Genomic DNA, 24,415 nt, shown 5'->3' with positions numbered 1-24,415 from the left:
TACAAGCATGAATTTGAGACATGCTCTCCTTGTCCTAGCAATGTTAAGCTCTGATATTAATCATTGTTGTTTAGATGTTTATGTGGGAAGATGTCTCAAGCAAGACCCAAAGAGAACATTTTGGTTGTCAACATTTTTTATGATCTAGGGGTGGGTGCAGCGTCTGTGGACATGTGACTGTACGGTGGGAGGAGCTGGACAGAGGCCACTCATTTCTAAGCTGAAGTCACTGGATATTAGGCCCCAAAATAGCCCTACAGAAAGTATATAGGGTTCCTCTCCAACCAGCCCTACCAGACGACGGTTCTGTGCAACAGCAAACATACAGTGCAACAAACCTTTTCGAATTCAGATGGGAGAAATTCACCGTGGGGCAAAAAGAGAGGACAATACAATCTAAAAGAAGGGGACTGGGACATAGTGAAGTGAAGAAAAGGATTTGAAAAGTGCTTGTATTATGCAAAGTGAGTAACAGCAGGAGCTACTCCAGCTGGAAACTAAAAGGATAAGAGACAAGACAAGCGAAGAGAGAACAAAAAGGACACACAGCAAAGGATACTGCTCTTTTATTGGATTGGTGCATTCTCTTGGATTTCTCACTTCCCTCCTCCTGGGCTGACAGCAGAGGGGGAGGCAGAGCCACAACCACTGCAGTGATGAAGTACAACTACCATGTACCAGTGTCAACGTACACACGCAGTTCACAGTACACGCCAACATACCACACACCTACCTATTACACCCCTTCACATTACACACCAACACACTACACATCCACATATACCCCCACAACAAAGTACACCCCGACACAGTACAGCACAACACATTACACCCCGTCACATTATACGTCCACTTACAAAACTGCAGCGACATACATCCCTTCATATAGCAGAGGGTCACGGTACAGTTCAACACATCGCGCACAAGCACAGGAGAATCCTGCACCTGTAATACCTGTCGCACCTGCAAAGAGAACTGTGCACTTCCCCAATGACATCATCTTCCAGGATATTGTTAGACGAGGAGATCTGGAGCAAATTGGCCGGTTCATGAGAGCGAGGAAGGTTCGAGTAGATACAGTCTTCCACTCAGGTGAGTTCACTTCCCACAGCTTCTACTTGACTCATTGCCCAGCAATATTCCCTGCAGGCATTCAAAACCCCAAACTAATTAGTTCTAGCATTAGGGGGAAAAAAAAGCCAACCATGGCATCATTTGATGTTAAACAGTTACCTGATTGCACGGTTGCAAGCAGCAGTGTTGCTGCAGAGGACTAATGTAGTCTTGTGTGCAGGTATGGCAGCACTACATGAAGCGGTGCTAACGGGAAACCTGGAGGTGGTGAAGCTGCTGGTGAAATATGGCGCTGATGTTCATCAGAGAGATGAGGATGGCTGGACGCCACTTCACATGGCCTGCAGTGATGGCTACCCAGAAATTGCCAGGTGACATATGACTTTTTCACCTCTTGGTGACACAGAGAAGAGAAGCTTTATAGAAAGCTAAATAAAATTATTGCTTGTAAAACATAGATATTTAATTTTAATATACTGTAGAACATTTAGAGGCATTTGAAACCATGCTAATGTGAGTTTCAAAATTAGAATATTTTCCAGGACATATGGATGCTAAAAATATCCAAAGAACAAGAACAGATCACTTAACCACTATAACTTCACTAGACAAAGTTTATATGTATATGACAGTGGTACATTGTCTTTGAACACTGGTAATAGGTATTAAAAATTGCTAATCTTGAAAAAAAAAAATGCATGCATGAAACAGGGACTTAATTCAGCCATGACAACATTCAAAACACGGTTTTTAGCATAAAACAAGCACAGGGATTGAAAGAGGGGGAAACACTGGATCAGAGAGAATTTACAATATTGAATTATCAGGGAGATATTTTGTGTTTATTTATATCCATAAGGGAAAATGATGGTCATAAACTGATCCACAATACATAAACCTTACTAACATCACTGGATTTTGACACTTCCACTTACTGAAGTGTCTGATTTGAAAAAACACTGAAGAAGATCAATTACACAAATTATCAATTATATCATGTTTTCATATGCATTTCCTCAATTGTTTAACAATATTCTACTTCATTCTCCACAAAGTTATCTGCTGTCAATGGGAGCCAGTACAGAGGCAGAGAATGAAAGCGGAGAGAAGCCTGCAGACCTCATCGACCCAGACTGCAAAGAGTTGGCCAAACTGTTTGAGACTGGCTGTGTGTGAATGGGCACCATGGACCCAAGAGAGAAGAGCAACAGAGAAGATAGAAAGAGGAGCAGACACTTGGAAAAGATTAAAAAGCATATTTAACAGTGTAGAATACCAAACAAACTTGCAACAGGGAGGAAGGACATAGCACCAGCTCAGGACATGTCACTGATCCTGTAAAGCCAGGTAGTGGGTCTATTTGTTGGTTTTTTAAGCTCAGTTAAGCTGTATTTCCCTTTCTGGTGGTTGCTGGTGATATTTGATTTGATTTTACTTTATTTTGTGCATTTGTGTGTTTGTCATACTGCCAGTGTCTATGCTATAAATGTTAATCTGCAAATATCTGTAGTCGCACACAGCTCATGTACCACAAAGCCAACAACGTGTCACTGTATCAAAATGTCATCTTGTCATGTATAGTCCTTTCTGAAGAAAGTTTTATTCATTTCTGTTCTCATCAGCATTTGAGTTTAAGCACTGTATCAATTGTGTTAGTGTTAAGCAGTTATGTAGCCGTTGCACTCTACAGACTATGTTTCCAGACTGTGGTCACACTGTATATTGAATTTACAACACAGTATTTGCGCCGAGATATTTGTGTCTTATACAAAGAGTTTTGTATCCTCGCTGCTGGGCAGAAAAAGGATCATCTAAATTAATAATTGATACATATACAAATAATAATAATAACAAAAAATACATCAAGTAAATGCTGTACAAGTACTTATACTGTTGAAGCATTTCCTCCCTAATGTATTGCTGTTGTATGGTGTAGTAGAAATACAAATATCTGTGATGAAAGTCTTATAATTTTCTGTTCAATAATTATTTTTGTACGTTTTCATAAATAAACAAACCTTTTATAAATATGACTGGCTTGCAGTTGTGTATTCTATTTAAGAAAACTAAAAGTGTATCACAAGAATTAGAGAGCTCACTGTGGTATTTTCGCAACCATCACTTCAACCTGTAACTTTTCTACTTTTCAATTCCTCCTTTTTGTGAAAATCATTGTTACTATGCTACAAAGCTGAGGGCGGACACAGGGTCTGCCCTCAGCTTTAGAAAGCCAGTAATAAGGACTTTCTGCTGTGGCTTACAGCAGAAAATCCTGTACATCCACAAAAAAATGACAGAAAATGGAAAAATGGAAATACAGTGGCGACAATGGAAAATTTACAGTAAGGTTTCTTTGTTTGTTTTTAATTAATTAAATTAAGACTAAAGAGATTTGTTTGAATAAAATAATAAAGCAGATGGAAAAAAGACTGTAGACTGTGTAAAAGATGTACATTAGTGCATATAGTCTGCTCTATTGCACATTTTGATCTTAATTTGACTATTTATTAATATTATTATTATTAGTAGTAGTAGTAGTAGTAGTGGTAGTAGTAGTAGTAGTACGAATATAGCTGTTATTATTATTAGTAGCAGTTGTACTATATACTTTTACTACATACTATTATACAGTATATGACATTTTTGAGAGCCCTTTCACTTCCGTGTCCCTTCCCGGAAATGATTGGTTGGCATTGGCAACGTTTTAGCCAGGTCTAACGGCGTACACAGTCTCTGAATAAAGAAATCGAAAGGAAAGATTAAAAAAGGTTTGTCCAATATTTTATTACTGTGTTCATTACAGGGTAGCTTGAAAGTGGCATTACCGAGGTAAGCGTGTTTCTAATAAATATTTTGTACCGGTAACGCTGGTGAAATATTAGCTATTTTAAGCTAACGTTACGACAAGACAATGTAAATCACCAGCTAGCCTGCTAAAGTTAGCTAAAACTAGTGTGTCAGCAAATCTATAGTTGGCTATCCCTCAGGACATAGGTGTGAGGCAACACAGGTCCCAACAATCAGAAACGATTTTAAAGACAATATATGCTGTTATTCGTGAGAGTCAGACCAGTGCTTAACATATTGGGTTTGGCTCTGTAGCCCTCTGCTAACACTACTGAAGCTACTGAAGTCAAAACGTAAACAAAAGCCTCTTGGTTTCCTAAAGTCAATAGTTTTTCATTTTACTGACACTTAGCGTACCTTGACTATATAGAAATCAGTAAACGCTTGCAACGATGAGTTAACAACACTCGTGTTGTCATTAATGTTACTTATCAGAACCCATCAAATTATATAGTTTGGTTGAATTGTAAGTAGCTAAGAAGTTCAGCAATGTGTGCTTATCAGCAGTGTCATTACTTTGCCGTTTCTAATAATTAACGTTCATATAAATATAGGTAGAATGTAGGCATATAAAAGGTTATGACATTTAGAAAGAAAAAGTGGTGGAAGAAGTGTTCAGATTCTCATTTTAAGTAATAGCACGAATGCCATGGTGTAGAAATACTTAACTACAAGTAAAAGTTAAATAAGAGTGTATGAAAGTATAATCAAGAAAACTGTACCTAAGAAATGAAACGTGAAAGTTCGCATAACTCAGAAAGCTGGATTCTGTGACTCTTGTAGTATTAAGGGGCTCCAGCTAATGATAATTTTCATGATATTTTCACTAATTGTTTCAGCACCACTTATATATACTGTTGGATAGTTTAATTTATAACAAAGCATCTTATTTTATAAGCTCTTTTAGTATTTTTAATCAAAACTCCTAATTTTGTAAAGTAACTTATAGCTGTCAGATAAATGTAGTGGAGTAAAGAGTTGATATTTCTCTCTGAAATGTAGTGGAGCATAACATTGCTTGAAAAGAAAATAGCCTAGTGATGTAGTGTCTCAAAAATTTACTTGGCTACATTCCACCAATGTCAGAAATGGACTTCTTAGATCATGTGGGGATGCTAAAGGTGTCACTTTTTTTTGTTTTGATATGTTTTTGGTTTTGTTTTGTTTTGTTTTTTCAGAATCCAGCTGAGGACTTCTGAACCTTTGTATCCTTCAAATCCACTCACCATAGAGGAGCGAGGAGAGAGTACAGACTGCAAACAGAATGACCAGGTCTGAAAAAGGTTACTGTCTCAGGTTTAGTTGAGATGGTAAAAATTATTAAAATACTAATGAAATGAATGTACTACTAATTTTGCTGTTTTCATGTTTATGAAGCTCATCTGCTCCCAGGATGGTGAATAGTTACAAGCGGACTTCAAGCCCTCGATCCCCTACTAACAGTGGGGAGCTCTTCACCCCCGCACATGAGGAAAATGTGCGCTTTATACATGAAAGTAAGTGTGCTCTCAGACACTGATTTGTTGAATTTACATCTGTTACATCTGTTCATATAGTAGGTTATCGTAAAGGTACAGATTATGTGCTCACTTAACTCTGAAGGCCTGTAAACAGCAATGGCATTATAACATTTTTGTCTAACAGTTGGCTTACTATCCACACTACAAGAGGCCAGTGTAAACAGTCTTTCATTCTCAACTCTGCTACTGAATGATGAGTATATTTTCATTTTTTGCAAAGCCAATGGAACCACACCTTTTGTGGATTTCTGAAAGATACCTCATGGAGTTTTCTCGTAAACAAACACAACTCATTTTACGTTGAGTGCCACTCACCAAAACTCACTGTTTATGTCCTTAATGTCTAACAAATATGTTGAATGCATTTCCTTCTTCAAAAACAAAATAATGGCATGTTACTGCCACCTGTAAATCAGTGGAAAAATGCAGAACCATCAGCAGGACTGTGTGGATTTCTTAAATGTAACAAAAGCATTGTCATCTTTACCCTTCCTCAGCCTGGCAGTGTGTGCTTAGAGACATCAGATCAACACAAAATAGTGAACGTAATGACCGTGGACCACAGGAGTATGTGGAGAAAAACCCAAATCCTAACCTACATTGTGAGTTACAGTGTAATTTTTTTAGTGATGTGGATTTTACCTTTTATGTCTCACTGAAGGACTAAATCGATCAGGCACACGCCAGTAAACAACTTGTTTCTGTTTGCTCTTGCAGCTTTTACACCAGTGGACCTGAGCGACCTCAAGAAACGCAACACACAGGACTCCAAGAAGTCCTAGTCTTTCTCATGATGGTCCGGTCGCGTTTTTCCACCCATTATCCTCGAGAACTTTTCCTCCATCAGCCCTCTGTCAGCCAGAAAGTCAGCCCTGTTGGCCAGTCTAGCACAGAATGCCAATCTTGTTTCTAAACTCTGGACCATAGCAAACCCTGTCTTTTCCTTTATCCTCTACAGCTGACTAAGAGGAAAACCGGGATTAGAGGGAGTATAAACTCTCCCCTCTCTTCTTATCTTCATATGTACATTGTTTATGTGGATGGGACTGATGCAAACTCTCATCAAAATTTGCTGGCACCTGATGCTGAGGTACAAACTGTCGACACTCTCCACAGGACACAAAAGACTGCAGTCTTAAATACAAACCCTGTTATCTTTACTACTGCTACTTATATGACTTTGGAGGAAAATGCGAAAGGGCTGACTTCTACTTTTTTTTTTTTTAGTTTGTTTTGGAAGATAGTTTGATCAATAAATTGTAGAAGTAATGACATGGTCATATTGGATACACACTTTATGGGCAAGATTTGGAAGCCAAATGCAATGTAGAAGGCCAACATTTTTATTAAAAACTTTCTTGCCCTCAAACGGACTACTAAGTAGAGACCTCTCCAAGTATGCCGCCCTTGGTTAACCCCCCCCCCCCCCCCCCCCCATCCCTAAACCTTAAAACAAAATGTTGAATAAAAGACTTTTACAGTACCCCTGCATTTATTGATCCTGCATAAATATTGACCAGATTGAGTTTCACTGTGGTTGCATCACATTAGACATCACAACTACAAGAATTTTACTATCACAAAGCACAAGGAATGACTTTGTGCTTTATACATAATGGAATAAAAGAAAGATACCCTTAGTACTAAAAGGAATTGGCATAGAGTAAGTAAACAAAGTGAATTCTTACACTGGAGAGAATTTCATGAAGCCAGATAATTGGGAGAAAGGATTATACAAGATCCTGGTAATACTGATTTTAAAGCTGTAGCTAATGTTTCTTCCTGATTCGTGGTTATTTTTGTAATTAATGGATTTTGGTGAATAACTTGTCAGATAAAAGTAAACAATATTTTAGAGCTTAAGTTAACACCTTCAAACTGCCTGTTTTTTCTGACCTTAGCTGTTTAGTTTAATGTCATAGAAAGCTAAAAAAAAATTGACAGATATTCGTGTCTAAGTGGCTAGAATCAGTTAAACCAATAAAACAAATCATCACATTTGCTTTAAAAAATTACTTACATGGTTAATTGATTATCAAAATAGTTGCAGATTCATTTTCTGTCAGTGCCTTAATCTATATTAATTAAATCTAGTAAGCAAAAAATGTGAAGCCTAACTATGACCATGAGTCACCGATTAACACGATCCAGTTATGCATGTTGATTATGTGAGACTGACACATTACATTCGTATTAGCAGTAGTCCACTGTCGCAGCACTACCGCCCTGTGTTTGTTTCTTGGTCCCACGTATGGCGTGATGACGTAATGCTACGTGCAGCACGTACCAAACGGTTCGTCTATATCCGACGGTGGCAAGCTCATTGTGTTTTCTTGTCGGTGCAGAGAGCGCGGAGCTGTGAAAGGGCAGGGAGAGGGACCAATCGAGTCTAGGGTGTATTTTTTTATATTTTGTTGACAGTTTAGCGTTACCGGGGCAGCATAATGACCGATAAAATGGATATGTCTCTAGACGACATTATCAAACAGAACAGGCAGCAGAGAGGTGGAGGACGCGGTGGAAGAGGTCGAGGCCGCGGAGGCTCAGGCGGCGGCCGAGGAGGAGGCGCTGGGCGTCTTGGAGCCAGCGGCGGTGGATTTGGAGGCCGAGGCGGCGGATCCGGCCCCATGAGGAATCGACAGAACCTGAGCCGCGCTAGAGGCAGACCAACGCCTTACAGCAGGGTATGAGAAAGTTAGAGGAATGGGCAGAAAAAGGAAAAACCTTCGGCAAACCTGAAAATGCCTGGGTAACATCCTTCTGTTCTCCAGTAGGCTTGCCAGCTAACCCTCTAGCCAGCTTGCTAGTCAAGCGAATAAAATAATCGCTAACCGCCGAGTTTCCCTCGGAGGAGAGCTCTATAGTTTGCGGTTAAGCATTGATGGAAGTTGTATACATAGTTTGTCCCTTCTCCCACAACCCATATGTGTTACGCCATTTTTCAAGAAGAGGCCTCTTGGAGAGAGCGAATGTGTTAGCCGTATTGGCTAACAGCTGGATCATGAAGGCCTTGGCGGCGCCATTTTGAAGCCAGCACCTTAAATTAGAGCTAGTCGTCCACGAGCAGTAACGGTCCTTTCCACCCCAAGTGTCAAAATGATGGTGAGAGGAGACCACTTCATCGAGAAAATTCACCCGCAAATGGTTTTTTCACCACTTTTGGGAGCATAGTTTTTGTCATGTCTCGGTGCAGCATCCAGGCGGCCTTTTGTTCGGGAGTGGCTGGCGGGTTTCACAACAAGGCCCGCTTGGTGGCTTTTCAACCAGTGTTGCTGTTGCTGATGGATCAGTGGACTTCAACCCCTTTGATTTGGTTCATATAAGGCAAATCTTCACTCCTTAAGTGTGAATGAGTATCTAGACAAACCCAACAAAGCCCCAATCAAAATGGCGTGGTCTCAAAATGGACGCTCAGATAATCCACTCTCTCATAGAGGGGATAGCTGGCCAGTTTCTAGTTGGGTTTTTTTCCCGGTCAATCCCCACTCCTAATGGACAATTCCCCTTCATGAAAGCCAGTTTCGTGGCTTGGTAAAGAACTCTTGGGCGAGCCAGGAAACATGGTGCAACGCTGGAGGCAACGCTGCTTGAGATGGGGACCCCCTGTGTACCCGAGGATCATATCTGGAGAGCCTTTGGTGGAGGCGCAGATGGCAAGAGAACAGTGGGCAATATTGGTACAAGTTGTTCAGGGTTTAATACAGAGATTGTGGGTGGGTTTGGGGTAACAGCAAACTTTGGTCAGTTTTGACTTAGTAGTCACTGATGTATACACTCTCAGCAGATGCCACTACACCTCAATTTTTTTGTGAAATCATGTACAGTATGTGTGTGTGTATATAGAGGTGATATACAGCACATCCCCTTGCTATGGTTAAGTTGTTTGTCCTGTGTATGTCCTTCTGTCTGAAATGATTCACTTGCTTGTAGTGGTGGGGTGGGCAGGGAACATTGGGGACCCTCTTGGGGGAGCTGAGCACCCTGGCCCTGTTGGAAGTGGAGCCCCTGCTTGCCCCAACACCCAGCCGTGTGGACTCTGTGATTGACAGAGGCAAGGGGATCCTGAAGTCAGCAGGTGCGTTCTCTTTCATCTGTTGCAGCCTAAACAGCTTCCAGATAAGTGGCAGCATGACATGTTCGACAATGGCTTCAGCGGCTTCAATGGTGCTGCTGGGGGTGGCGGAGGAGCTGGTGTGGAAACTGGAGGGAAGCTCCTTGTCTCCAATCTTGACTTTGGGGTCTCAGATGCAGACATTCAGGTACTGAGGCTTTCACTTTTACTCATTTGTGTTTGTAGTGAGAGGATCATGTTTACTTTGTGTTGGTGTGCTAAATAGAGTGTTCCAAAGAGCTGTCTGATCAGAGTTTTACTTGCCTTTCCAGGAACTTTTCGCTGAGTTTGGAACCCTGAAAAAGGCTGCAGTTCATTATGACCGGTCAGGAAGAAGCCTGGGAACCGCCGATGTCCACTTTGAAAGGAGGGCAGACGCCCTCAAGGCCATGAAACAGTACAATGGCATCCCACTTGATGGTATGCCTTCTACTCAAATTAAGTGCAACAACTTTTGTTAACTCTGTTTTATGTTATTATCATTATTTTTCAATAGCTAATTTAGGAATAATAATTTGGTGTCTGGTAAATTACTTGACTGATCATGTGAACATTACTGCCATACCCAAATTGTGAGGTCTTGCGTCTTTCCCTTTGTAGGGCGACCTATGAACATACAGCTCGTCACATCACAGATTGACACACAGAGGCGACCTATGCAGGGGTAAGTGTAGCAGTCATTTTGTTTGAGAAACCTGACTCGTAAACATGGACACTAAGTGATGGGTGTTCTTCTTTACAGTCTGAACAGAGGTGGTGGAGGCATGAACAGAAGTCGTGGGGGCAGTTTCGGAGGCATGCAGAGAGGTCGCGGGGGACGTGGTGCAGGCGGTGCCAGAGGAAAGGGTAGAGGTGGCCGCGGAGGAAGCAGCAAGCAGCAGCTGTCAGCAGAAGAACTTGACGCCCAGTTAGACGCCTACAATGCCAGGGTATCTTTAGCTGTCAATACAGCACCCATTAACCAGTCTTGTTTTTGGCAACTGTCTAATTTTGTTTTTTTGTTTTTTGTGTTTCTTTCAGATGGACACCAGCTAAGAAATGAAGCTCCTCCTGGTTGTCATCCCTTCCTGTCTGCACAGAAGGGTGGTTGTTACAAATGTGCAGAATATTTTACACATGGTTGTCTTCTGATGTGATTGAAATTATTATTCCAACTTCTTCTTTTAAATGCTCCGACATGTTTTTTACCAGTGTTTTTTTTTCCCCTTTTTTCTGATGAAAATGTTTGACTGTAGGTTAATACGAATTGGGGTTTCCCAGTTCTTTCGTCCACCCAGTAGTTACTGAGACTTGTAATAAAAACCTGCAGTGCATATTAACCAAATGTGGTTTGTCTCTCTGTCCATGGATCTACTGCTTAAGATGCTTTTGAATTCAGTCTAAAGAGGGTCCTTACAGTTGTGGTTTTAATGAGATGGTGAAATAAGCTATTGGTTAGATTTTCAGCAGTGTCTCAATGTGAGGGACTGATTTTCATGATGACGTGTTTGATGTTTGTGACTGAACAATAATAACTTACAATCTATTTCAGTAGGTTTTATGTCTGCAACAAATTTTAAAACCAACAATGACTCAAATGGAGAGATGGAAATGTTTTATTTAAACCAATTAAGGCTCAGCCCAGAAACATTTACCACAGAAATGCTATGATCTGGCCACACAATAAATGCCGCAAACGTCAAACAGCCACAAATTTATTTTAAGTGGCTAAGCATGTTGGATCAGAAATCTCCCACAGCAACTTGAGCAGTGTCATGTTCTTAATTACGCAAACATGGTTATATCCCACATTTCTTGCTTTAGTGCCTTAATGCACCACCACAATACATCCACTAGATGTCGCCCTGCCTTGTAGAAACCATAAATGGTCTATAGTTCTATCAGATTGACTTTTGAGCTTGCCGAGTTTTTGAAATGTACTTGTTCTCCGTACCTGCTTGCCACGCCTATGGACTGAGTCATGGGTTATGTAGTACCCCGGTGGCGGAAAAAAAACTGTGCTTGCTCATAACCTGCTGCACTGGAGATGTCAAGTCTGAATAAGCCAGAACTGAAGTGAAGCGAACAAAGGCTAAAATGTCTGGAACTCTAAAGGCATCAACTTGTGAGAGTACGGTGCAGACCTGCATGCCCACGCGTGTCCAAAGCGCATTTTTCCCGGAAGCTTGTCAGGCACAAAGATTTAAACTGTCAACATATACAGTTTCCGGTTAGATTTTCATGATTGAAGCGTACAGGTTTCCTTCTTTTTCCCTTTGGTCTCGGAAGGCTTCAGTTGTTTGTTTTTATTTGTTTTGAGGGTTAGGGTTGAAACAAAATGATTGAAACTGACGATATAATGCCAGCCAATAAAACGCTGGAACATAGATGATTGTTAATGGTGGAAAAATTGCTCAGGTGCTTTATTTAATGAAAAGTAGTAATATCACAATGTAAACATAATCTGTTACAAGTAGAAGTTCTGCATTCAAAAATTAAAGTAAATAAATGTACTCTACAAAATGGACTTAAAGTATGAAAAATAAAAGCATTCAACATTTTTTTTAAGTTAAATATTATTTAACATCAAAATATACATTTTTTTTTACTATGAAGATAGGGCTCTTCCAGAACAATGCATGCTGATTCAAATAATGATGCATTAATGTGTACATCAGTTTAATGCTGTAACTAGTAAAGGCGGGGCTCATATCAGTTACTTTATATACTTGTGTATTTTCCTAAAACCATTGTGTGTAGAGTCTGCAGTACAGCTACATTAAAATCTGCTTTTATTTTGAAGGCGGTGGACCGGACGTGGTGTCCTCTGCTGCCTGAGATTTTCCACCGCGGCTTCGCTTCACTCGCCCTCAGCACCATTCACAGGAGACTGTCCCAGCCTTGCAGCAGTGTAACGGTAAGAGTTGATGAAACATTTGTTAAACTCTTCTAATAACTCGTTTTAACCGGCTAGCAAACTGTCCTGAGCTGCTATGGCCACGTTAGCACGCCTTTCAGCACTTGTTAAGAACTTTTTGGCTAATTTACAACCATTAACGTGAATTTAGGAAAAGACCAATTTGTTTACCAGAGAGCAACTTCCTGCAGCTAGGGTTGTGCCTTTTTTAATGTAAAGGTTTCGGGTTGTTGTCGCAGTTTTACGGTCTCAAAGTCAATAAATTTATTGCTAAGTCATTATAAAGCTATCCGGCGACAATAAGAAGTAAAGAAGCAACTTATTAGGTGCTCATTTCCGGGTGTTGAGCCTGATCTTAGCTGACAGTGTTGGCCGTTAGGTAACGATAGAGTTAGCCATTGCATTCACTTGTTCACAATAATACACATAACGAGTGGATGCATTGACTACTGGATCAAAAGTTTGATCATATGAGTGATTAAGTCCACCTTAAATGTGTGTGTGAGACCCGAGTGTCATGTGGTATAAGAGGAACATTTTCTGCTACTTCCTGGAACTCATCTCTCCTCTTATTTGAATTGGCCCGGAGGCCTTGCACCTAAAATCAGACTCCATTTTGGCTTTTTGGAGGCTTTCATCGTCAAGTGCACATAGATCTGCCGAAATCTGCCGAGATCAGAGGTGCTTCAAGTGGCAGTCACTTTTGTGTGATAGTTAAGCGGCGTGCTTGGCTGAATAGCTGATAAGTGATTTCTCAAAGGGATCAACCAAACCGTGAATCATCCCTTTTCTTCCTGTGTGTTTGATAAATGGCCTGGAGGAATCTCCGTTCTTCCTCTTTTAAGAGTTGGGGAACTTTCAGATAATACATTTCTATCAGAGTCTTTTCATTGGCTTCATCTCAACCTGCGAATCCGCAGCTTTGCAGTGAGGGCCGGATGTCTCATTTAGCAGTTTCTGTTTCCTCAGGTTGGGCCCTAAGCAGGTCGAATTAACCGCTAAAGGATCAGCATGAAACATTTTCGTTGTAGGCTTTTTTCTGACATCGGTATAATAAGCTTTGCACATGTTCACAGCGAAGAGTGCAAGGGTCAAAACCACAAATCTGAACCTTAAATTGTTGCACAAATTAGCTTTTGCTTAAACATTTGGATGCATGTGAAGGTATACGTCCCAACTATGGTACTGAAGCGACAAATGAATTCTAAATTGTTATATAAATCTTCACAATTGTTTACAATTAGTTTGCTTTTGTCCATTTCATATCATAAAAAATAAATAATGTATGAGAGTCTCAACCCTTTCTGTCTCTGTGTTATACTTTTGAGTTGCCTACCATGATGAATTATGTCAGTGGACTCTTCTGTTTTAGCTCAGTCTCACAGGGGAATAGGAGCAGGGATGTTAGCCAGCCCCTGGGAGCTAGTAATGATTAGTCTTTCTTTCTCTCATTGTGTGGTCCTCCTCAGCCCGAACATGGCTTTCCTCAGCCTCAGCAGCAACTTTTTCAAAGTACCTCCTTGCAGAAATGGTCCGCTTCAATGTGTAGCAATGTCCATTAAGACCATAAATATTTTGTTACATGTTTTTTTATACCTGCATTTTGCTGTTTTATTTGTAATTTGGTCAAATTCTTACATAACATGTTCATTCTGATTGTTATGTTGTATAATATCAGTCTGTTGCTATTCTTGAAGGAAACCATTATACAGCTGTAATCCTGCATTGTGCAGAGTCCGTCACCTCTACCGGGCCTGTTGCCCAGGGAGGCAGACTGAATCTGGACATGTCGCTGAAACTCCTGTAGAGCAGGGGAATAAGCCCTGACCTTTCAGCTGGCACCTTGGCTATCCCATTCACTTGCAACTTCCTGCTGCTGTACGCAGGGATTTCTCACCAGCTATTTTTAAAGCTTCCTATTTGTTCTGGTCCTTCCTGGGATAGAGACATGTTTTTTTCTCTCTTTCTCTCAAAGCCACCTCTCTTTGTTGCTCATTTTCTTTGTGATCAGATTAGTCTTCTGTACTGATAAAACATTTTCTGTGATAGACATCCTGAAAAATTTATCTTGGTAGTGAAAAGGCTCTTGGGCCAATAACTTTTCACTTTATCAGTTATCGCAAGCTCATAAGTTTTCTCGCATGTTCCTTCTCTAAATTTGATCTCATTGCATTTTTAAAAATTTTTTTTCCTCTCACCCTCCTCTGTATTTCTGTTGAGGTCGGGTTCCTCTGCATTGCATCAGCTCTGCCAAGAGCTCTTGGTGCAACACTTCCTCAAAGCTTTGGTATGTGTTGCACTACATCCTCAACCTGGTGAAACCCAGCATGATTTTAGCTACTGATATAACATCTAAGCAGTGCCTAGTATCCTTTTATGTCATTACAGCATCTTTTAAAAAAATGATCTGGTTGGGTTAGCCACACAAGTTGAGTGTTAAGAAGACGAGTTGTGCCTCGGCTCTGCAGTATGTATGTGGTTTAGTACTTTAAAGGATGTGAATCATCAAGCTCTTGCCCGAAAAAGGAAGTTTGCAGTAATTTCTTGACAGACAAAAAGAACTGATGGCGGTCTGACATTTAGCACTTCCTTGAAATAAAAAGCATGTGCTGTAACTTAGGTACTAAATAATGTATAGGTGTGCTCATATTGCATTTGGCACAGTCCTATATGTAACTATATCATTTCTTTAAAAAAAAAATCACAGTTGCAACTGATGTGCTTTTTTTTCGCTGTTTTCAACTCAGGTAACTGAGCGAAACCTAAATCAACACTAAAATGAAAGCATAAAAAATAAATGCACATACCAATGCTCAGCACATAACAGTTTGATGACACCAGAATATCAGCTGATATGCATCGAATTCTGTTTAATTGTATGGATGAAAAATGTTTTACTAAAGGTCTGAAATATGGTGAGTGCAAAATGCTTTGGATAGATATTCAATAGTGCACAAAGATACTTGTGAGTGGATGCATTTGCTGTATTGACACATTGCTAAAGGATGTACTGCAATTTCAACAGCCCCAGTTGCATTAAAGCTGTTGCAGAATCATTTATTCAGAACAGCCTCAGGTGGGTCAGAGGAACAAAAATGTTGATATAAATCAATGATTCTTTGCTGAGAAGTGATGAGTGTTGCACCTACAGTTGATAAGCTCTTATTAAAGCAGCATGGGAGGGATACAGAGAGGTGTAGAACTGTGTGGATAAAAGGGACAAATCCAAAGGTCTTTGGCAGGCAGACTACTAACAGAGACCAGAGATCAATGCAGCCAGAGATCTGTGAGTGAAACCTTCAGTAGGGAGGTGAAGCCAAGAGGTAAATGTCACTTCACAAAGGGGGCCAGTTCTCACTTTTAGTGAAGCAACGTTTATGTCCTGTTGTTGTCTCTGAAGTAAATGTCTGCTTTGTTCCTAGTAATCGTAATCCAGGGTATTGATCATCCGTGGCAGTACTTCTGCTTCATATTTTTCAGATGTGTGGCTGCCACATGCCTTTAGCGTTATCATGGGAAAACGAGGCTAATTAAATCGTTTCTCTGATGCCAGTGTCCACAGTTTGTGTGATTTTATACAATTATTAATCCCTTGCAAGAATGGAAACTGCATACTTTTTATAGAAACAGCTCGGCTACTGGTTGCTCGTATGTAATGTCAGAGAAGTTATCATTGCCCACAAATGACTGATAATTTATAACTGAGACTGAGAGGGGGAAGCCTGTCTGTGTTTTATTTGTTTTATTGATATTCAGTATTTCATTTCCGTTATCTACAAAAATGTATGACAGTCAGAGTGCTGCATTAGTTAAGGGTAAGGCTACTTAAAGGATAAAGAAAAGATAAACAGGATTCAGTATCTAGTTTCCTGTCACAGTATCAGTGTTGATGTATCACCACTGATGCATATGGATAGCCTCTTAGAAAAACAACTGTAAAGGATAGTCATGCTTCCCTGCACACACACACGTGCAGATGCACAAACACCCCTCCACTCCACTTCATAAAGCCTGTATCATCCCACAGGGATTCCCCGGTCCTCTCTGAGCTCGCCGATCAATTATCTTCAGTAACGTCTCAGTGACACTAATGACTCCTGTCAAAAGAATCCTCTCGATGTGTCACCAGTGACACCTCCAAACACTTTCCTCTCTGTCCCTGAATGCCTCATTAGCCGTAATCCCACCCTCCATAATCTCACCGCTCAGTGGTGTTGCTAAGGAACAGGCCTAATCTGAAGCCTCAGCTGCTTCCAAGCCTGGTGTGTTTGTAAAACTGCGCTGCTTAGTCCAGCCAAGCAAACAGATTATAAGCTCTGCATGCAGGACTGTGCAGGTGGGGCTTAGGACGCTGAGGTGGAGAGGTTCAACAGCACGTCCAGTGTGTGTTTTTGCATGATCTCATGACTTCTGTGTTGTCTCCTTGTAGGGCACCAGGAGTGAACAATGACAGGGCCTTTTGCTGTCAGTTTAGTATGTAGCCATTTATCCATAGTCCACATTGTTTGAGCAGGGTTGGCCAGGAAGAATGCGTATCATTATGAGGGTGGTGATGTCAATATTGTTAAAACTAATCCATTTTATGGAGCGCGTGGGCCTATGAGTTGCTGAATCACCAACTTCATAAAGGCATCTCTGAGTGATGTGGCTGTGTGCAGGCATTGCATAACACTTATCAGCGGTTTATTAATTTGCTTGTGCTCACATTGGAAAATGTAATGTTCACAGAGAAAGTCTGCAGTGAAGATGCACTGGGTCAATCACACAAGTCAGTGGATATACTGTATTTACGCTGTAAAGCATGATTGAACATGGTCATGAAATCCACTGTAGTTTTGCAGTATGATTAAGTCCGTCATATACTTACATATGAATTCTATTTCATATACTATAACTGTAGTAGAAACCTACTACATGCACCCTTGTGTCTTCAGACACTGTTTCTTTGTACCTCAGCTGCAGCAGAGGAACACATCTGTCTTATTCGACCCAGCAACTTCCTCCTCTGTGTCAGTTACGCTGCAGTCACAGTGCAGCTCACGGTGGCTCGCAGAGGGCTCATACAACAAGAGCCGAGTAGAGGAAGCGTGAAAAAAACAACCTGTTCCTTGATACTTCAAGAATGAAGAATGACGGTTTGACTGTATTATCTGGTCCTGTTTTCCCGTCTCTCTCTCTCTCTCTCTGCAACAAGGAGCCTCTCACTCATTCTCTCCGAACACTCACACACAGCTGACCAGCCATAGCAAAACTATTGGCATTGTGTTTTTATGGGAGCACAGAGGCCCCATTTGGAAAAAAACGTTGCTGTGTTTTCAGTTCCTGCTTGGCTAATACCAAACTGTATATGGTGGACACAATAGAGCAGAGAGGAGGGTTTGACAGAGAGGCAGAATGACCTGTTTGCACTAGTGTGATTTATTGTTGTTCCCCAGACTGTAAATAGTGTGCTGGGGTGTTAGTTTTACTAAGAGTGTCCACCTGTATTGAGCAGGTGAAGCCTGCTTTAGGAAGTGTCCTCAGCTATGATTGTTTGTTGTCTGGTGACTTGCTTGTGTTTGCATTTGTCTGATTTGTTGGCTTTAACTTATGATGACCTTTAAGTCGCACCCTAACACTGATTTGCAACAGTAAACTAAGCTAGCAATACAAAAATGATTATTCATGGCATTATTATTTATAGTTTAAAGGAGAAGCAGTTTGTCTTATGATCTGCCTCTTTCACTTTACTCATTTTTTTTCTGTACACAGATTTGATTACACCAGCATACAAGCCTCGATCTAATATGTCCCAAAAGGTTCAGTTTTAGCCATTTTATATAAACACGATTACATGAATAAGAATATACACTAAAATTATTTTTCATATTGCTAACTCCTCCTCTGCTGTTTGGCCGTGTGGGTTCATGCTTGGTTGAATTCACTCAAATACAGGAAGCAGAGTTCTTTCAACATGCAAATGTCGAAAACATTTAGGATGAGAGGTTTGAGGGCGTAGCTGCCGGTTCACTTAGAGGGGTGTTTTGTCACTGTCACTAAATTTAAACACATTTTTGCCTGCTTTAGAAAAGTGCATCAAAACTATCAAAGCAGTGTCAGCAAACACATATACGTTGTATTTTGGTTTAATCAGTTCAAACACCATTAGACTCAATTGTGTGTTGTGGGTTCTCTGAGGACTGCAGGGAGAACACAACCACACCAGACCGCACAGAGCGAGTGTTATGAGCGTATCGTCATCCAGCTGCCTCTTGGCTTTTGCAGGTGTTGATCAGCCTCATACAGGCTTCGCCCAGCATATGTCCACCAGATGTTAAGAAATAACTCTGTTTTCCACAGCATTTTAAAAGCAGCAATCTAGTTTTGCGCCATACTCCAAGCGCCCCCTATGTTCTCAGAAAATGAAGATGAGATCCTAATGCGCTCTTTCCTGCTCATAATCAGCGTCCTTACCTCTAATGAGTAGTGACTGGTAGGACAGTGCAGCTGGGTATAGATAGTCATATTAGCGCTGCTGTTTCACAGCTGTCTCACAGGTGCTTAAGCCCGGCAGCAGTTTGTGGTTGAGGAGAGACAAGTGAGGACTGAAGGTCGGATAATCGTGCTGCATGTCACTGCTGTGACCTCAGAGAAACTGGCTCCACAGCCAAGTCGACTGTGAGGACCAGAGTGTCACGTCCACACCCAACGTGCTTGTTGTGAACTCTTGAGCTCGCTCAAGCTCAAGAGTTCACATTTCATTAAGAAGTCAAGTTGTGATTTTCTTGCAGAACAAATACCATTATACTCTAGAGAATAAAACTCGCAGGATAAACAATAGACTCCAGAATAAATTAGAAAAATAAGTCTTCCAGTGGTTCCAGATTAATTGCTGCTTAACACTGTCAGAGCTCCAAGTCAGAGTTGACTGAGGTTTCCTTCTGGGTTAGAAATCTGTGACAGTCATCCAGCAGCCGCACGTCAAAGAACCACATGTAGGTCAGGTTTCAATAAAACAAAATTAAAGTAAAAAGGGAAGTGTTGTCTGGACCTCTGCCATCAGTCCTTAATACTTAATGTTCTTATCCTCTAACAAGTCCTCCTTGCTGTCATTTTTTTTTACTGCAGTTAGCACCATGGCAGAGCAGGAACCCACACCCGAGCAGCTGGCAGCGATTGCAGCAGCCAACGAAGAGGGCGACAGCGCTGTCAACTACAAACCTCCCGCCCAGAAGAGCTTACAGGAGATCCAGGAGCTGGACAAAGATGATGAGAGCCTGCGCAAGTACAAGGAGGCGCTGCTGGGCAGCACTGATGTGGTCGAAGGTTAGTGGCTGCTGAATAAATCTTAAGTTCGCAATAGATTCAAAGCTTAGTTATTTTATGTGACAACAGCAACACATAAAGTTAAGTAAGAAAGTTATCAATGTATTCATGCATTTCTTCACTTGATCAGATTTTTCTTTGTATTATTATACTGGCACTTTATTTGTGCAAAGCATTTTAGAAATTTGTTTTAAGACAAGAGCTGATGCATTTGTGTAATGTATATGAAATTGGAGAGTTTAGTGATTTTATTAATACTCCTCAAATTAACGTATTTTGAAAAGAACAGCTATGATGTCATGTATGATACACTTTGCTTTACTTTGTGTTTATATTTTCACAAGTGTTCTTTTTAAATGTTTGTTATTTATATGTGTGCCTTTAAGCTGGGAATCTCTCGCATTATGACAATAAAGACTCTTGATTCTTGATGTAGTATATTGTTACTAATCTAGTACAATAACAGCCTGTTTACCAGGTACATTTCTAGGTCATTTCAAGTTTTACGTGACTGAACCAAACACAGATATTAAAAGTGAAAACGTGAAAATCATGTACCTAGTAAATTGCATCTAGTAAATTATGACACATTTTGAATATGCATATTCTCTCATTGCTTTAACACATTATAAATTATATTTAGGGGAAAAATGTCAAGACAGATGATTGAATTTGAATAGTTAAACACAGAACCAGAACCTGACACCACTAAGAAACCATCTCAGATCTGGCAACTACCTGGAGCGTATCTGAGCCGTGCTATTCACAACCATGTTAGTCCACACATTTCTCACACAGATCTGCGTTGTCAGTTATTAGATGGTTTCAAAGTTGCAAATGTAATGTTCCTAGTGGCATATCGCACTGTGGAGGACAAAGGGCAGTCCAGTCATCTTAGACAGTTTGAAATTTATGAGACTTATGCAGACAGTGTAAGAGTGGGGACAGAGACAAAGTACAGGAAAATAAGTATCTTCTTAGAATTTAAACTTCAGGGTAGAATGAAATCACTTACAAAATGCTCATTTAATGTTTCAGAGCCAAATAAAATTGCAAATGAAAAAGCATGTTTCCTGAGATACCTTGTTATGTAATTGGCTTATCTATCTCTAGTATTTGTATAAAAATAAATAAATTGATGCTCTTATGGTCATAATTTTGAATTCTCTGACCTTTCTTTCTGTCTTAGATCCCAACACCCCCAACGTCCAGGTGACACGAATGACTCTGGTATGTGAAACGGCGCCACAACCTCTGGTCCTTGATCTACAGGGTGAGTAGAGGAGACAAGACAGTTGTGTGAGGCTGGAATCTGTGAAAATTCAGCAGCAGTTTTTAGGGTGAGAACAGATCGTCTGTAGTTCACATTTCTAAAGATTTGTCACTTGAGTGCACATGAACTGAGCGCCCATAACAGCTGTCTTTCCTTACCACAGACACACTGGAAGAACTGGCTCATTGTAAACATTACTTATGAACACTAATCACTCCCATTCTTGTGTGCAAATATAGACTAAATGACCTTCTGGGTCATTAGTCTGCTAATTAGCAATGACATCATTCCTGTGTCTGTTTCAAGTGGGTCAAACATCCATTTCCTGACGGCACTCCTGCCCTCCCTCGGTGATCATGCTGAACTACAACAGAGCAGCAGAGCTTGGCTCACGTGAAGCCCTGTGCCACCTGGTGGTCAGTATCATTGACTTCTCTTTCTCTGCTGCTTTGCTTTTCCCTGCCAGGAGACCTGGATAACTTCAAGAAGAACCCCTTTGTGCTGAAGGAGGGAGTTGAATACAGAATAAAGATCAACTTCAAGGTCAGAGAGTCTATGCTTTGTCTCTACTTGTTGTCTGTTGGAGGCATGGAGATGTTACTGCACCTGCAGTAACTCATCTTTGTCAAGGGAAACTTCTCAGCAGGTCTGTGCATGTTCCTTCTTGCAGGTCAACAAGGAGATTGTGTCAGGCCTGAAATACATTCAGCAGTCGTTCAGGAAAGGAGTTAAAGGTAAAGCTGTCACAGTGATTTTATTTCATCTCTGCAAATCCTTAGGAAGATTTTACAATTAAACACATTTGTGAAAAACTCTTATTTGTATTCGATCGATACCACCTTTATGTGTCTACACTTCTTTACACAATGTGAAACTCCTACCAGTTAGCTTAGCGTGAAGACTGGAAGCAGGTGAAAACAACTCTGTCTGATGGTAACAAAATTCACTTACCAGCACCTCTAAAGCTCACTAATTAATATGTAATATCTTGACAAGCTATGGTTGTTCTGGACTATTTTTTTTCTTCTCCTGGACCAGTAACTTCCTTAGGTATATATGTAAACCCTCTGTAAAACAGTAAATTGTCGTTTTGGTAGTATAGTATTCTTAGGGATCGTGCTAAGCTAAGCTGGCGGGCTGCTAGCTCCAGCCACATATTCACTGTACACATAGAAGAGTTATCAAGCCTTGTAAAATAACTCGTTTTCAAAAAATGTTGAACTGCTCTTTAAAAACAAAGTTTTAAAAGTCACCAAATGGACCTACATTCTTAACAGATGTTTGCTTACACCAGCTGACCTGTTTTTAATCTGCTCTCGGTAAATTTCCCTTCAGTAATAAACAATTTATGAGGCAGCATTTCTGCTGTTGTAAAATCTGCTAGATCTGGAATTGAGGATGTGCCTTCAAGCAGTTTCTTACATCCCCTTTTCCCTTCCTCTCTAACATCTAGTCGACAAGTCTGATTACATGGTCGGCAGCTATGGGCCCAGACCAAATCAGGAATACGAGTTCCTCACCACCATGGAGGAGTCGCCCAAAGGGATGCTGGCCCGCGGCACCTACAACATCAAGTCCAAGTTCACTGATGATGACAAACACGATCATCTTTCCTGGGAGTGGAGCCTGACTATCAAGAAAGACTGGAAAGACTGATTCCCCCCACGCTGTCCTGTGCCCCCTTCCTCTGCTTTACCCCTCTTTCTTTCTCTTGCTGTCATTCCTTTTTTTTTTCCTGTCTGAGTCCATCTCTGGATCATGTGTCGATTTAAGCTTTTGCTCTCTCCGTCCATTGAAACACCCCTCCCCATTCCCCTTTTCCCCAAGCTCTTACAGTCTCATTTTCCCTTTTCTAAATTCCAATCACTTCATCATTCCTCCCATAGTAACGCTTCATTTGTTTGCACCCAAACTTTCTGTTAAGTATTAAATCTTTAAAAATGGAGAAAGCAAACAAAGCGCACAATCCAGATTTTGCAGTTATGGTTTGTTTAGAAAAGGAAAAAAAAATAAGTAAAAAATATTATTCATCAATAGCGCTTGGAAAAATGATGAACTGTGTGATTCCCTTTTGCCACTTGCAGCTTTCCTTTCTTCTCCCTTTTCTTTCTTCTCTATTTGTCAGATTCTTTTGTACGATTACCACGATCTGCCTTGGAAAGCATAGTACAGGAAGCAGTAGTGCTGTATGTACGTGGCCACTGTACGGTCATTGAGCAATCATTGCTGGACACAACGCTTGGACACAGTCCTCCTAAAGCCTTTGAGCAGATTATTTGCACCAGGGTCTTGGTAAATTATTTAGCATTTAGGCCATGCCTTTTTCAAATGGTTTAGCACCCTGCAAAGTCTGCTGAGAGAACAGGGGACACAAAATTACCTCTAACCCCTTGTGACCCCTTGCTTTAGGTGTGGCTGTTTCTCTCCTGATCAGGGTATTTTGGCAGTTGTTTTAGCAGCCATGTGGCCTTAACAAGAACCCTTAGGAAGAAATAGAAAACCTAGTTGAGCCATTTGCCTTCAGATTATATATGCCAGACCATGATATGAGCCTGTTTTAACAATATTTGTAATATATGGGCAGGGAATCAGGACTAAGGACTTTTAACGCCTTTATTTCAGGTTTGATGATTTATAAAAGCCATTACATATAGATGTCAATCATGTTAGCTCTATTTACAAATTTTCATCATTCACAAACTGTCTTCACTTTTCTAAATCGCTAAATTCACTTTTTTTTTCGGTCATTTACAACAACTCTAAATAGGAGCCCAGGTCGTATTAGTGAGCTTTGTATCGCCCAGTCTCCTCTCTAGTGCCTGAGGCCATATTTCCAGTGCGTCTGAGGTGTTACCTTAGTTCCTTCCTGAGTCGATCACAGGGATTGTAAAACCGCTCACCTTGTGTTTCTCTAGTTCAAAGTTACCAATACTCGCTGTGCCTCCAGTCTCTTACGACCACATGCTGCTCCTGCTGACTCGGCGGCACTCTGTGCTCAGCATCAGTGAGGTGAAACGTTGTCTGTAATTGACTTCTGAACCGATATAGAGACATCAGTCCCCAACCAGACACTGATGGTTAACACACCATGCTAAAGGTGTTTTGTTTTTTTTTTTTCTTTTTTGTTTTTCTACACTCCATAAGTATGTGAATGGTCAGGGACTGATGTTTTTCCTAGTGGGGTGGGTTTGACTCAATGTGTGCTACTTGTATTACCTACAGTTTACTGATATCCTGTGTTCACATTAAAATGTTCAGACTGGGCCTCTGTATGTCAGATTTGTTATAATGTAGGGTAGGTTTTGACTTGTTGCCTCCCTGAGCACTTAACAAAAAAAATTAATAACATGGTTGATATGTTTCTTATTTTAATTAACAGAAAACATTTT

General features: G+C 40.7%; 4 protein-coding genes across 7 annotated transcripts; all 4 read left to right on the top strand.

The window, feature by feature from the left end:
* The first annotated feature begins 287 nt into the window (after positions 1 to 287).
* LOC121197886 (protein phosphatase 1 regulatory subunit 27) lies at positions 288 to 3,104 on the top strand. 2 transcript variants are annotated; one of them, XR_005896297.1, is made up of 4 exons: positions 288 to 1,092; positions 1,295 to 1,445; positions 2,130 to 2,300; positions 2,426 to 3,104. XR_005896297.1 is itself a non-coding variant. In XM_041061634.1 (3 exons), the coding sequence occupies exons 1-3, from the start codon at positions 657 to 659 to the stop codon at positions 2,248 to 2,250; spliced, it is 708 nt and encodes a 235-aa protein (XP_040917568.1). In that variant the 5' UTR covers positions 288 to 656; the 3' UTR covers positions 2,251 to 3,104. The 2 variants fall into 2 exon arrangements, 1 of the variants encoding a protein (XP_040917568.1); XM_041061634.1 differs by having other exon boundaries at positions 2,130 to 3,104.
* A 633-nt stretch (positions 3,105 to 3,737) lies between these two features.
* Positions 3,738 to 6,902, top strand: mcrip1 (MAPK regulated corepressor interacting protein 1). Of its 2 annotated transcripts, none has more exons than XM_041061624.1 (5): positions 3,738 to 3,842; positions 5,100 to 5,193; positions 5,314 to 5,417; positions 5,939 to 6,043; positions 6,159 to 6,902. In XM_041061624.1, the coding sequence occupies exons 2-5, from the start codon at positions 5,186 to 5,188 to the stop codon at positions 6,221 to 6,223; spliced, it is 282 nt and encodes a 93-aa protein (XP_040917558.1). In that variant the 5' UTR covers positions 3,738 to 3,842; positions 5,100 to 5,185; the 3' UTR covers positions 6,224 to 6,902. The 2 variants fall into 2 exon arrangements, with proteins under 2 accessions (XP_040917558.1, XP_040917557.1); XM_041061623.1 differs by having other exon boundaries at positions 3,784 to 3,841; positions 5,098 to 5,193; positions 5,299 to 5,417; positions 6,159 to 6,901.
* An 860-nt stretch (positions 6,903 to 7,762) lies between these two features.
* Positions 7,763 to 10,871, top strand: alyref (Aly/REF export factor). 2 transcript variants are annotated; one of them, XM_041063179.1, is made up of 6 exons: positions 7,763 to 8,125; positions 9,542 to 9,700; positions 9,825 to 9,972; positions 10,153 to 10,216; positions 10,295 to 10,481; positions 10,573 to 10,871. In XM_041063179.1, exons 1-6 carry the CDS (start codon positions 7,886 to 7,888, stop codon positions 10,585 to 10,587), a joined length of 813 nt encoding a protein of 270 aa, XP_040919113.1. In that variant the 5' UTR covers positions 7,763 to 7,885; the 3' UTR covers positions 10,588 to 10,871. The 2 variants fall into 2 exon arrangements, with proteins under 2 accessions (XP_040919113.1, XP_040919114.1); XM_041063180.1 differs by lacking the exon at positions 7,763 to 8,125 and adding an exon at positions 8,132 to 9,118.
* Positions 10,872 to 12,382: 1,511 nt separating this feature from the next.
* arhgdia (Rho GDP dissociation inhibitor (GDI) alpha) lies at positions 12,383 to 24,290 on the top strand. The gene is made up of 6 exons (XM_041063299.1): positions 12,383 to 12,448; positions 19,556 to 19,753; positions 20,943 to 21,026; positions 21,493 to 21,569; positions 21,697 to 21,760; positions 22,480 to 24,290. The coding sequence occupies exons 2-6, from the start codon at positions 19,564 to 19,566 to the stop codon at positions 22,680 to 22,682; spliced, it is 618 nt and encodes a 205-aa protein (XP_040919233.1). The 5' UTR covers positions 12,383 to 12,448; positions 19,556 to 19,563; the 3' UTR covers positions 22,683 to 24,290.
* The last annotated feature ends 125 nt before the right edge of the window (positions 24,291 to 24,415 follow it).

The sequence above is a fragment of the Toxotes jaculatrix genome, chromosome 18 (assembly GCF_017976425.1).
Source record: "Toxotes jaculatrix isolate fToxJac2 chromosome 18, fToxJac2.pri, whole genome shotgun sequence".
NCBI lineage: Eukaryota > Metazoa > Chordata > Actinopteri > Toxotidae > Toxotes > Toxotes jaculatrix.
This window is presented reverse-complemented; position numbering and strand designations above follow the sequence as displayed.

Bases quoted from the DNA above. Each gene is read 5' to 3' on its own strand.
- arhgdia (XM_041063299.1), top strand. From the start codon at position 19,564: ATGGCAGAGCAGGAACCCACACCCGAGCAGCTGGCAGCGATTGCAGCA. The intron at 19,754-20,942 runs GTTAGTGGCTGC...TTTCTGTCTTAG, and splicing joins CAGCACTGATGTGGTCGAAG to ATCCCAACACCCCCAACGTC. The intron at 21,570-21,696 runs GTCAGAGAGTCT...TCCTTCTTGCAG, and splicing joins GAATAAAGATCAACTTCAAG to GTCAACAAGGAGATTGTGTC.
- alyref (XM_041063179.1), top strand. From the start codon at position 7,886: ATGACCGATAAAATGGATATGTCTCTAGACGACATTATCAAACAGAAC. The intron at 8,126-9,541 runs GTATGAGAAAGT...CATCTGTTGCAG, and splicing joins GACCAACGCCTTACAGCAGG to CCTAAACAGCTTCCAGATAA. The intron at 9,973-10,152 runs GTATGCCTTCTA...TTCCCTTTGTAG, and splicing joins CAATGGCATCCCACTTGATG to GGCGACCTATGAACATACAG.
- mcrip1 (XM_041061623.1), top strand. The intron at 5,418-5,938 runs GTAAGTGTGCTC...ACCCTTCCTCAG, and splicing joins TGTGCGCTTTATACATGAAA to CCTGGCAGTGTGTGCTTAGA. The intron at 6,044-6,158 runs GTGAGTTACAGT...TTGCTCTTGCAG, and splicing joins CCCAAATCCTAACCTACATT to CTTTTACACCAGTGGACCTG.
- LOC121197886 (XM_041061634.1), top strand. From the start codon at position 657: ATGAAGTACAACTACCATGTACCAGTGTCAACGTACACACGCAGTTCA. The intron at 1,093-1,294 runs GTGAGTTCACTT...TCTTGTGTGCAG, and splicing joins AGATACAGTCTTCCACTCAG to GTATGGCAGCACTACATGAA. The intron at 1,446-2,129 runs GTGACATATGAC...TTCTCCACAAAG, and splicing joins GGCTACCCAGAAATTGCCAG to TTATCTGCTGTCAATGGGAG.